Below are 12,343 nucleotides of genomic sequence, written 5' to 3'. Positions count from 1 at the left end.
TGTCTTTAGCCACACCCATGTAGCTTGAGCTACCTTCCATTTAGCATTAGCATTATTCAAATTTTGGCCAACAGTTTTGGTAAAGACGAGGAACCAAAGGTGGTTAATTAGTTTGATGTCTGAACAATACTTGTGATTACAGTCAACCCATGCGGAACCAAGTTTGTTCGCAATTTAGCTCACCTTAGTATTAGGGGGGAAAAAAATATTTTTGCTAGATTGAAAAACCTGTGTCTCTTCAAAACTGGTTCTCTTAGCATGTTCGTGATTGTGCTAAACTAAGCTAAGAGCTGTTAGCCAGGCCCTGACTTGACAAAACAGGGTATCATTTCTTACCTGAAATGATACCTGCAAATGTCCCCAATGTGGGATTAATAAAGGCTTATTCTTCTTGTTGCCAAGTTAGCACGATAGTATGAAGCTCATCAATAACAGAGTTAAAAGTCTATTCCATCCAGATGCATTATCTTTGACAAACGGCCGCTCGACTTGGCAGGAAGTCTGTCACACCGCCGTGGATAAGTTGTTACACTCTGAAGAAGCTGGTTAGCTTCCCCTGACCGGCAATTAGCTTCTTCTTGCTCGCACCCTTGCTGAGCGACTTCTCGGGCCCTTTAGCCGAGATGCTTTTCTTCTGAGGTGGCTGGTTCTCCAGGTCACCCTGCTGCTTGCAGTCGGCCTGCTTCCTCTTTTTGCTCTTGTTCTGCATCTGAACACCGCTTTTGTCCTTTTTGTCCTTGTCGTCGCCCACCCGGTCACTTATGCTGTTGCCGTTCTCGGGCCTCAGCTTTGCCCTCTGCTCCGTGACATTTGGGCGACCACAGGAAGACTTGGCTGAAAGAAAAAAATATATACATCACAAATCAAATAAAGTGAAACGTGATGAGCTGGGAGGACAAAAAAAAAAGAAAAAGGAAAGAGACAGAGAAAACGATACCGACGATACTGCTGCCGAGGTGAAACTGTCGCGTCAGCTAACCCAAGCCGGGTTCCCACAGAACAAAAGGCAGGATGTCTGTACTAGCATGTGTGCTTTTTTTTATTTTGATTTTTACTACAGATGAGGGCGTGAGTAGGTTTTATGGATGGGGGAATACGTTTAACAGCTGATGGCGAGCGCGGGTCCTGGGGCGCTGAGCGCTGCGAAGACGGGTTCAGGGCCGGAGGCGGAGGGGCGTGGCCGGGCCTACGTCCAGGCGCGTGGCGTCAGAGGAAGCGGAGATCCGTCCCAGCGGAAAGTGAACGCTACACCGCATGTGTGCAGGGTGAGGGCTTTTTTTCTCTCCTTTCCCCCTCCCCTTTCTCTCTCTCCTCTCAGCCGGTGCAACTCCTCCCCTACGGGCACCTCTGTGAACGGGGCGTGGCTAAAAGTAGAACTGGTACCTTTGTCTGACTCCTCCTTCTCCTCCTCTTCAACCGCTGCCACCTCTGCCTGGCGGCATTTGGGTGCCGGGTGCACGCAGGTGGGCACCTGGCTGAGGCTGGGGAAGTCCAGCACACGGTTCAGTGGTGACTCCGCCCCCTCGTCGCCGTAGGTGCAGGAGAACTGGGATCGGATGACTGGCTCCTTGGCCTGCGGGGGGGACGAAGGGAGGAGGGAAGGGGTTAGAAATTTGGAAGAGTTCTATAATCCAATTTGATGCGATACGCGATGCCGGTGTCTGATCAGTATCAACAGCTCGTCGGCAGGTGCTGTCAGGCCCTTGGCCCCTGGATTATACTCCTTGGCCGCCGCCGCCACCGCTGCCGCCGCTGTTGTTTTCACACCGATCGCGGCTCAGGGTTCAAGGAGTGCTTCCCGCACCCCTGGAGGAGAGCAGCCGTCGAGGCCTAGGCGTGACGGGCCAACAAGTAAAAGCGTTGAACTTGGAGCCAGCTTTGACATCAAAGCCAGCGTACTCACTGTTCCCCCCGCTGGGCTCCTGTGGGATCACATCCAGGGTCATGATAGCGGCCCCCTTCCTACCCAGTGGTCTTTTGGGGTGGCGGGGGAAGGGGGTTTGGTCGGTCACACGGTGTATTCTTACCCCTTTTATTTTGAAGGTTCCCCAGCCTGCGTCACACCTGCTTTAGTTAGTCAGTGCACTTCCTGTTCTCGCTACCGCGCTTCCCTTTCAGAAAAACCTTTAGTTTTTCATCTTTAAATGAACTATTTTAAAGTAAAACCTGCACTTTGACTGCCTTCCTTGGTTAAATATGGTGATGGTTGATGGAAAATGAATTCACTCAAGAAAGGAAAAAGTAAGAACTCAAATCAGTCACTGTGTTAATTTTGGATATACTTATGCAAAATTTGATCGTACAACTTATTTCCATCGTGGATCACATGACTGGCCAATATATTTGGTGTGGGTCGATCATAGCCCGGCTCAATATTTGCACTGTAACAAGCAGCTCTTCCTCCTTACAACGAAAAAAAAAAGTTTTTCTGACAACTTGGTTCGTGAAAAAACAAAGTGAACGATCCTCAAGCCCCCAAATCCTACTCACAGATCTGCGGCTTTTCATCCGGCCGTTTGATCTACGGGATTATCAAAATCCAAGGATTTCACCCTTTGGGCCAGTGGGCCACAGCGGGGAGGAACAAAGCCAGTGGATCAAGGCCTTTGTGCTCATCAAGGAGAACTTCTCGCAAAAAAAAAAAAAAAAAAAAAAAATCAGTGACCCTCTCGGAAATGGCGAGCTAAAAATACACGCACTAATAAAACATCATCTGCAAACAAGCGCAGTGACGCTGGGAGTGAGCTGGGGGGGGGGGGGGGGGGGGCAAACTTCAAGCAACTAATCCAGTTACGTCAGGCGAGAAGACCTGTCCCGGAATAACCCCACAGCACCTGAGCAAGGAGGGCGCCCCCTGGCGGCCAGGTGCAAACGCACTGCACCCCCACCCCATCCCCAGCCCGGCCTTGCGGGTGTTAACAGGTGCCAGAGCGACCGCCGCCGAGCTCGACGCGATCAAACATTCCATATTGTGCAAGTGGAGACGAGCTGACCGAGTCTTCCCCGGCTTCCGTGGCACTCGGACGGAGAGCTGGCTCCCTCCCCGGAGCTGCAGAAACTAAATCTGCCGGTCTGCATGCATGCGTGCCAGCTGACGTCAGTTGCGCGATGGAGCCCGCCGCAGAGATCCTGGCTCCAAGGGAACAACAGGAAACAATAACCTTTCGAGCACCCCCCCCCCCACATTATCCCCTCCTTCCTCCTCCTCCTCCCCCTTCTCCCACCTCCCCCTCCTGCCCTCTACCCTGCCAGTCGACTGATATGGCATCTTCAAAGTGAAAACTGATGCAGAAAGCTTCCGCCCGGGAGTTCAGGAAGCGGTGAGCTGCCCAGGGACCATTACTGCGTACTCACACAGGAAGGCAGCCAGATTGTGGGGAGCTGAAATGACATCTGCTAGCGCAATCAAATAAAGGAGCCATTTCGCCCCAATGTGTTTAGCATGAGGGAGGGAGGGAGAGAGTTCACCGAGCGGAGCTTCCTCGTGTGAAAAGGTCAAGTCCTACCTGCTCAGCCAAAGCCGGCTGTGAGTTGTTTTTTTCCCCCTTCTTCTTCTTTTTTGTGACTAAGCGATTATTGGGTGGGCGCAGCAGTGAAAGGACTGCAGTGCTGCTCAAAATTCAAAGTCACAACGTCTGATGTGCTCCTATCAAAGGTTTTATTGATTACCTATGCTGCAACTGTCCATATAGATGTAAATGTTTGTTTTTAACTTTCTTACTCTATAAATATTTTCATTACCTTTTAATTTGTATATTTTTTCTTCTTCTCTTTGCACTGTATATGCTGCTGTAATTATGCAATTTCCCCAATGTGGGATAAATAAAGGCATTCTATTTTACTGTATTCTATTCAATGTCGTGGAGCGCAGAAGGATGCGACGCCCTGTCTGCGCCGTTCCAAGGTGTTCGACGTGACACCAGTCTGGGCTTTGGGCTTTTCTGACTTGCAAGATACGGCTGCCTGGATGGAGTGGCGCGACTACTCGAATCCCCCTACAGTAGAACAATTCCAGGCACCCCGAGCTGCAGCCAGCCTCAAAAACCGAGGCGGCGAGAAGCCGAGACGCAGCTGTGCAAACGGGGAACGCGGTGGAAGTCGGTCGAGATGTGCACTCGAAGTGAGGAAATAAATGAAACAATACTGAGGCAGAAATTACAAGATGTAAAAGACTTTTTTTTTGTCCTCCCTCCCAGTGTTTGTTCTTCTGATTCAATTTGAGGTATCCAACAGTTTCTGGATTCTGAGGTCTTCTGAAAGGAAAGGTGGCCCCGACATTACCTTGGGCTTAAGCAGGTGTAGCCGGCTCTGGACTCGGTTCCTCAGAGGTTCTGGAGAAGATCCGGTGGCCACTTCAGGGGATCTAGGGAGGGAGGTGAGGTGAGGTGAGGTTTATCAAGTTAGATTCTCGCCATGTGACAGCACTTTCCAAAAACACCCTCCTGCCTAATTTCTTGCTCTACATGCAAACGATGTCTCTGCTGGATAACATTTAATGTCATCCACCTCAGGCATAATGCACTCCCTGACCACAACCAGTGGCTGACTTCCCCCTCTCCCCTCAGCCACCCCCTACTCCGTTATTATTTTAACACCAGTATTTTCATTTCAGATGTTTGACCAGAAGAATTGTTCCAGTGTGGTGGGAGGATTTTCCTCCATATGGTTTCAGGAAAGACTTGCGGAGTGTCATGTGGGGCTTTCCCAATCCTGTGGCCATGGAAATACTCAAATCTAATTTAGAGTGCAGTGAAATTCCTGCACAAAAATTGTAAAATAATATGAATTTACTATTAGTAAAACTAGTGCCACGTAGGGAAGGGCTGTGTGCCGAAAGCTAATCGTTATTTACAGTGTTTTGGCTTTTGGTGAAGGTTAAAAAAACGACACGATAAAAATTTGGAAATGTATGTCACAATAGCTAATCGCAATATTTTTTTACATATTTAGTCTGATCTAGAAGCTTCAAATACTAAGGGGCCGTTTACATGGAGACAGATTTTTTTGAAACCGCACATTTTCGAAACCACACTCAAAAATAAATGTTTACACGAAGCCGCTTACACGGATATGTCGGAAACAACTGAAAACAATGTCGTACTTATGTCCGGCCTTGTGTAGCACTCCAAGTTTACTCGCTGAAGACGGAAGAAGAACACCTGAAGCTCCACGTGTTTAAAGAAGCAGAAGCTTGCTCACAACATTAGCACCACAGATGACAGAAAAAAAAGATGGCTCGTGAAAAAAACGGTGTGGATAAACGAGAGTTGAACTTCTGCTTTGAGTTACTTTAGAACACAAACCCTAAAAAGCCCTAGAGGTATATCAGGATGGGCACGAGAGCAAGACCTGAGCTCAAGCAGATATCAATCCTCACTTGTTGAAAAGAACAGTCAAAGATCCCATGTATCAGACCCCACTAGTGATGCCATCATGATTGACACGAGCCCTGATGGGTAACACAAAGGTCAAAGTCGGGTAACAAACTGGGTGTCACTGGTACTTTACCTGAACATTGTGAAGACAGACGTGCCCTCTTCTCCACCGAGGACAGGCTGGTCCTCAGAGAGAAGGTCTGCCACGTTCTGACACAATGGACTCAGCGCTTCTTCATCCAGGAGGGCCACCAGAACCTTCAAGGTGTCCCGGCCTCCGTAGGCGGTGGCATGATTGATTGCGTGTGCCTTTGGCTTTGAGGGCAACAGGGAATGCCAATCAGCGGACTGCACAACACATCGATAGAATTGGACATTTGAACATTCTGTCCAAAGCCCCTCAAACTGAGGGGCTGAAAGCTGAAGCTGCTGTACGTTACCCTGGCAGGGCTTATTCCTGTCCTGCCTTCACTGGCTGTTTGCTTCTGGCTTTGGTGGAGCCGGCGGATCTGCTCCTTCAGCTCCTGAGCCGACTCGTCTGCCGCGGCGTACACCTCGTCGCCACTGCTGCGTCCTTTAACCAGCGCTGCCCTGATGGCGGCCACCAGTCGGGCCCCGCAAGCACTGAGAATTTAAGAGCACAGTGACAGTCAGATCTGAGGGGAAGGTCACCGAAAATAAGGATTTGTCTTGGCGAGTAACTCATGTACTTCTGTAGAGCACCTATTCCTCAACGAGTTCGGCCAACATGAATAACATCACATCTGAAAATCAAAAAGCCCATAGAAGCCAGGAGCCTTTGCTTGAATGTCTTTAAAAGATATAGGGCAGTTCCACATTTGATAAATTATAAATTGGGCCCGGACTTCCTGGACTCAGACCCGAGCTCAAGAAAACAGATCTCGGCTCCCACAACTTTGGGAGAACCAGAACTGGTTTTGGTTTTTACCATATATTTGAGCCTGATATTGCACTGCAAAAACAACTTTGCCAGTGCTTACAATTGGGGGCAAGGGGCGCTCCAAGTCCCTGTTATAGCCCCCACTGGGCATGTCCCCCGACTGTCAGTGGAGAAAGTCCAGGATTTTCCTCTGGTGGGGATTTTTAATGCACTGGCCGGCCTGCTTGTCCAAAAATCATAGCCACATATAACCTTTGTCGGGTTTTTGAGGGTGCACCAAAGCTCGCAATAAAAGACCCACAGAATGGCGGCAAGGTGGTGGTCCAACCCTGGTCTGGTGCGAGCCGCACGGAGCTCACTAACAGAATTTAGGAAAACAGATGTGGGCTTGTACAGGTAGCCTGGGCCTTCCACAGGAGATTTTTGGGGAAGAAACATGGTACTTCGCTGAGAGAGTAAAGGCACTGCCTGTTGAAAGACACACATTGGCCAGTTTTGCCAGAGTATCGTCAGCCTGCTCTGCGAGTGAGAACTCCTGTTAAAGTCCGCTCCTGCAGAAAACATTCTGACAGGCTGCTTTCGTTCGTCTGATTCCTCTGGATGCCGTCAGTGGCTCAAGAGCTCCATGTTGACACAATTGAAGAGGCTTAAATCATTTCTGATAAACACTTGTGTTGTGGTGCCAAGTTCTTTGACATTCGTAATAATCTGTTACAGCGCAGACAATCAGAGAGCAGAGCTCATGGAGTTGGGTGTTTTTTGTTTTGATATTAATTCCCCAAAGTAAAAGCTCCAAGGAGGGAGCAGGTTATTTAAGCCAAGCGGGGCTTTGAAGTGAGCTGAGACCGACATGCTTTAGCAATCCGAATGTTATCATGAGATGCTTAGATAGAAGTCGTTTTTTTTTGTTGTTTTTTTTTTGGGGGGGGGGGGGGGGGTTTGGAAGGTGGGGAATAATAACAGGCTGCCACGAGACAGGTGGATTTTAATGATCGCAGGTGGATTTTCAGGGCACAGGCATCAGAAACATTATTTGGGTGTGGAGTATAGTCCATCCAACACAGAGACAGAACTTTTCATGACAGGGGCATGTCTCAATTCAGCTGATTTTGTTGTGCACTGGAAAAGGTCAAGCAACTGAAGCAAGAGAAGCCCAGTGAGTCGTAAATTTCTCCTCGGTTGGTGCCAGGTACGCGAGTGCTCTTTGCTTTTCTGGGAATCCCAAATTCCCATAATCTGCCTGGTAAGATTTCTCGGGAGCTACAGTTTGTTTGCACGGGGTGAGACTGCGGTAAATAAAAGGGCAGCCTTTTCGTGATGATGGAGCATTTTTCCAGTGGAAAGCTATTTGAGCTAGCATGCGCAGGATTAGCAGTCACAAATATATAATTCATCGCAGGCAACTAAGATGGTGTAACTAATAAATTTCAAAGGCCCCATCTTAATCTGCATTTGGAAGGCTAATATGTTGTTGCTTTATGACGGGAATAACATTTGCATGTTAATCTGTCATTGACAGAGCTCCGGTCTAGATTTCTGCCAAGCTAATGGTCTGGTCAGCTTTATACCAAATGGACAGCAAAGTGTGGTGTTGAGCTTTGATTTAAAACTAAACAAAAAAGAAAACGGAGTTAGCTTCGTTATCGTGGCTGCTAAGATAATCATTGCCTGTCAGTGGATTATTTTTTTAGCTTGCACATGCTGTATTAAACTCCACAAAAAACTCAATCAGATATCAGAAAAAAAGTTTCGTTCAACATTCAACACCTCAATGGAGACAAAAACTGCTTTTGACACATTCTGCCGTCAACTGGGCTGCGTACCACGGGTCAGGAACCTCCCCCAGAATTTCCTCGAGGTTGTCCAGGAACTGGACAAAGTCGGACAGGCCTTTGATGTGTTTCCTCAGCGGGTCCGACTCGGCTGGAGCGTAGCCCTTCCCACCCAGCTGGATGGCCCTCACGAAAGATGTTGCAGCCTACAGAAATCAACAACAACAAAAAAAACCCGCCAAAGCTAATTAGCGTCTTTAGGTTTTCGAACAAGCAAAAGACTTAATTTGTCATTTTTAAAAAAACAAAAAAACAAACAAAAAAAACAATGACGTGTTTGGCAGTTACCAAGAAGAGCGAAGTTTTGCTGTTGCGCGCGGCTCGTTTCAGGTCTGTGAATGCCTGCCGGCCAAGTGCTCGACTGGGGACATCAAGCGTGAGTGCTACTGCCAGGTCGTCCTTCACATTCACCAGCAAGTTCAGGTAGGAGCAGAAAACCTTTCTCACCGCCATCTTAAACTGTGGATAGGAGGCTGCAGATGCTTATTCATGAACAAGTGCATTCAAGCATATCTGGTGGTGAGGCATTATGTCTTATGACATTTTACATTTATTTTTCTTCAAGTTAAATTCAAAAAAATATTCTTTGGAAATTCATGAAAGCATCTTTCTTTTTCTTTTTTTCTTTTTTACATATTAATGTTTTATTTTTTTTGTCCTGTTTTTTGGGGAGGTGGGAATTAATGATGACAATAACAGCATGGAATCATAACAACCAGTTGATGGTAATAAGAGATGAAAAGGCAACCACATGGACAGTGGAAAAAAAAAAATCTAAGATGGCTACCATCTGTGCTGGACCACTAAGATGATATTATCATGTGAACTTTATAAGCAGAACGTCAATATTTTTCTAAAAATGTTTTTCTAATATCGTTACTTTATGACCGAGACAGTCTGGATGTTGGAACCGGGTCTAAATCTTTGCGCTGATCTTAATTTTTGACAGTCAGGAATATCGGTTTTCACGTCTGAATTACGAGCGTTTTCGCCAAAGTAATTCCGTTTGCTTTGAGACGGAGGCTCGGCCAAGTTTTTGTGTCTAAACTACAGCTGAGAAAAAAAATATCATCAAGCTTTACAGGGAGACAAAAAAAAAAAAAGAGAAAACGCTTGAAGGCAGCAGCTGACAGCCTCCCGAATTAAACTCCCCCCCAAAAAATTACATCACTGTGCCGGTAGCGCTGCACTAAACGAGCTGCCACTAAAAGCTCATAAATTTCAACAAAGCAATGTGCGAGCCGCGGAAGGGAAGGGTGCTCGCTTACAGCAGCGGGCCGCTCCTGTCCGGCCAAGGCATCGTGTTGTGTTTTAAACATCTGTCCGGTAATTGAATTCACACTGCGCTCCACCGTCTAAGTGATGTGATATAGAGTTCCTGTCAGTGAGAGCAGGATGGACTCCAGACAGAAACCCAAGCGCGGCCGAGGACTGGGAAAGTAAACGGCGGGACGGCTGCCAGCAGGGTGAGAGGGAGCGTTTTGGTTTTTTCTGAGGAAAAACTGCACATGAGGCCTGACGGGAAAAGTGAACCGAGAGGTCCGAGAACTGCGGGCTGTGTCTTTTCAGTGGAACTGGTAGGCTGAGTGCATGGGCGGATGTCGGTGCATAATGTCTGAGATCCTACTGGTTCTCTCGTCATAGGCCCCTCTTTTTCAGAAACACCCTCTGTGATGTCAAAAGGGGCACTGATACCACTCCCAGGTTCAGTGATACACTCTCCCAGGCAGGGTGTTGGCTCCGAAACCCCCATTGCTTTTGTTCCCTTTTCCAAACATGTGGAAGATCCAGCAAAGCTGTCCAGTTTTACCAGGAAGGATGCAAACAGAGGGCTAAGTTGTGCCGACTTCAGAGAGATCTTTGGGCAGGTGTTGGCCTACCTGCGGGTTGGAGGACCTGCTCCTGCCGGAGGGAGTCGACGGGACTGAGGACTGCAGTGGCTTTGAGAGTTCACCGTTAGCAGATAAGAAGTCAAACAGCTGGACCTTGGAAGAGAAGGAAGAATAAAAACCAAGTGTTTAAGCCGATAAGATCAGCGGCCAATCTGATCATCCCTCGCCATTACGGCCACGAGTCTGTTTTTATTGAGCAGCAGCTCACCGGGTCGACTTGCTCCCCAGGGTCGGAGTCGGTCAGTCTCAGCTGCGCGTACATGGAGAGGACATCGAGCACGTCCACAGTGTTGGAGCGCGCCAGGAAGGAGGCGTACGTCTCCACGATGAGGTCATGGTTCTCCGGCCGCGCGGGGCCGTCGTGCGGCAGGCACAGTCTGTGCCTCAGTAAGTACTTCCAGGCCATCAGGACGTCACTCAGAGCCACTTTGAACTCTCCGCAGTGCTGTCAACAGTGCACAGAGCAAAGATCAATCAGTTATTTTAAAAAAGGAATAGAGAGAGCAGCAGGCGGCCATAATTATTGGGCCTGGAACCAATCAGACCCCATCGGGGGAAGGAAAAGAACACAGCATGAGCGGTCGCAGCCGGGAGTCTGTGCTAATATCATCAGCTGCCGAGGTGATGACAGTCAGCCTGATGGTTCAATTGACCTGTGATGATGTGAACTGGGCTCCTGTAGGCCTTGTTTTTCAGGCTGCTGGATGAATCACTGCGAGAGTTATGTGTTCTGTATGTTATGACTTCCCTACCTTTTATTTATTTATGCTTGCTATTTGTGAGGCAGTGAACAAGAGATTTTGCTGAAGGGGGACGGAGACCCCTCACACAGCGTCGGAGCTAAATTATGGCCACGGAAGCTCAAATTTTAACTATGGTTGGTTGTTTTGGCATTTGAGCGTACTGCTGCTCCTGTCTCCAACTACTCTTGCATCCAAGTCTCGCACCTTAGAATATTGACACCGCCTTCACTCTCTTTCTGTCATCAATTAGACAGAGAATTCACAAAGCAAAACAAGCCCACTCTGACGTGACATCCCTTGATAGGTGCAAGTGTAACTGTTCTTAGTGTGCACAAGTGGGCACGGCTTACTCCTCTGCACCTGCGCTGTGGTTTCCTGATGCCTTGATTGGTGGGCAGGGAACGCATCTCTATGTAGGAGTCCACTTCCACCTGGTTCCGTTGTGTCTGTCGTGGCCGTACTGCTTATTGGGGTGTCGGCCAAAATACACACTGGCTCTGGAGCATCCTGTCAGCCGTAAGGGCGCACGCTGTTTCTTGCAGCACACGGGTAAGGCGCAGTAATGTGCACTGCTGCCTCTTCTTTCCACTAACGTGCCGTGTGTGTTCTGATTGTTCTCGCTGCACTGTGTCTACCTGTATCTGGTCTAAGAGTATTTAATTACCTTCCTTTAACTCAATATCTCCTTGGGGCGAAATCCCCCAGGTGGCGTTGTCGGTTTCAACACTTTTCCCCTTCCACCTGCCACATTAGCAACATTGTAACGGAAGTCTTCATCACCTGCTTGTTGACTTCAGCCATGGCCAGCTGTAGCACCCGCAGCATGCTGTCTGCTCCATGGATGGTGGTCCTCTCGGACGGTAAGACCCTGTGGCATTCTCTCCTGAATATTTTGACCATCAGCTTCAGGCGCTCCGCCACCATGGGCTCCATATTTCCCTGCAAAAATGTGGGATGACACATGTTGAGGTATAGACAAGATTATACTGTGACGGTCGGTTGGACTGGACTGTGTTCTCGGAGTTATGTCCTGTCCTCTGTTTTAATTGTTGTTATGGTGTTGGTAAACGTTGGTCCGTGAAGGCAACACACTTGCCATCATCACTAGTACTGGCAACAGCCCACAGTTGCCTGTTTCACAGTTCAGCAATAAGTCACTGGCTGACGTTTCCGAGCCGTGTTTCGGGTGTGGACGGGGACGTTACATTACAATGCAAATAACGTATTTGCTTAAAAGAGTTAATTAAGTTTAACTGTTAACGGCTGAACCTGTACCGCAATCAAACCGCTACATTTCCACGTGAAAGGTGACACAGTAATAACACGGTAACTCAACAAGTATTTACACGACACGTAATCAATACTTACGGAAAGGCAAATGTCTTAATATTGTAGCAAGCGCCGACAATTCTCCCACCACAGCGCGACACCGGTGGCAAGAAGAAACGGTTGTTTTGAATGTTTTAAATTCCCGGTGACGTCGCTGTTTTTGACCAATCACGTCGCAGCGGCACAAACCAATTTCGCTTGTTTTATGCCTCTTTCCAACGTTCGTTATATTTTGGATTGTGAGGCTAAAATACAACGCTTTGTTTAGTTA

General features: G+C 48.1%; 1 protein-coding gene across 2 annotated transcripts; it reads right to left on the bottom strand.

Annotated features, from left to right (window-relative positions):
- Nucleotides 1-6: 6 nt before the first annotated feature.
- parpbp (PARP1 binding protein) lies at nucleotides 7-12,262 on the bottom strand. Of its 2 annotated transcripts, none has more exons than XM_076029945.1 (11): nucleotides 12,112-12,262; nucleotides 11,524-11,682; nucleotides 10,209-10,445; nucleotides 9,989-10,093; nucleotides 8,397-8,567; nucleotides 8,100-8,254; nucleotides 5,816-5,999; nucleotides 5,509-5,690; nucleotides 4,282-4,363; nucleotides 1,384-1,573; nucleotides 7-834 (listed from the first exon to the last, which is right to left on the bottom strand). In XM_076029945.1, exons 2-11 carry the CDS (start codon nucleotides 11,674-11,676, stop codon nucleotides 527-529), a joined length of 1,767 nt encoding a protein of 588 aa, XP_075886060.1. In that variant the 5' UTR covers nucleotides 11,677-11,682; nucleotides 12,112-12,262; the 3' UTR covers nucleotides 7-526. The 2 variants fall into 2 exon arrangements, with proteins under 2 accessions (XP_075886060.1, XP_075886061.1); XM_076029946.1 differs by having other exon boundaries at nucleotides 9,989-10,087.
- Between the last annotated feature and the right edge of the window lie 81 nt (nucleotides 12,263-12,343).

The sequence above is a fragment of the Nelusetta ayraudi genome, unplaced genomic scaffold (genome assembly GCF_046127955.1).
Source record: "Nelusetta ayraudi isolate G7.1 ecotype Tasmania unplaced genomic scaffold, CSIRO-AGI_Nayr_v1 ptg000027l, whole genome shotgun sequence".
NCBI lineage: Eukaryota > Metazoa > Chordata > Actinopteri > Tetraodontiformes > Monacanthidae > Nelusetta > Nelusetta ayraudi.
This window is presented reverse-complemented; position numbering and strand designations above follow the sequence as displayed.

Excerpts from the sequence above, each read along its gene's own strand:
- parpbp (XM_076029945.1), bottom strand. The coding sequence starts at position 11,676 with ATGGAGCCCATGGTGGCGGAGCGCCTGAAGCTGATGGTCAAAATATTC. Across the intron at positions 8,568-9,988 it reads GCAGGTCCTCCAACCCGCAG|TTTAAGATGGCGGTGAGAAA; the intron begins GTAGGCCAACAC and ends TCCTATCCACAG. Across the intron at positions 1,574-4,281 it reads TACACCTGCTTAAGCCCAAG|GCCAAGGAGCCAGTCATCCG; the intron begins GTAATGTCGGGG and ends TCCCCCCCGCAG.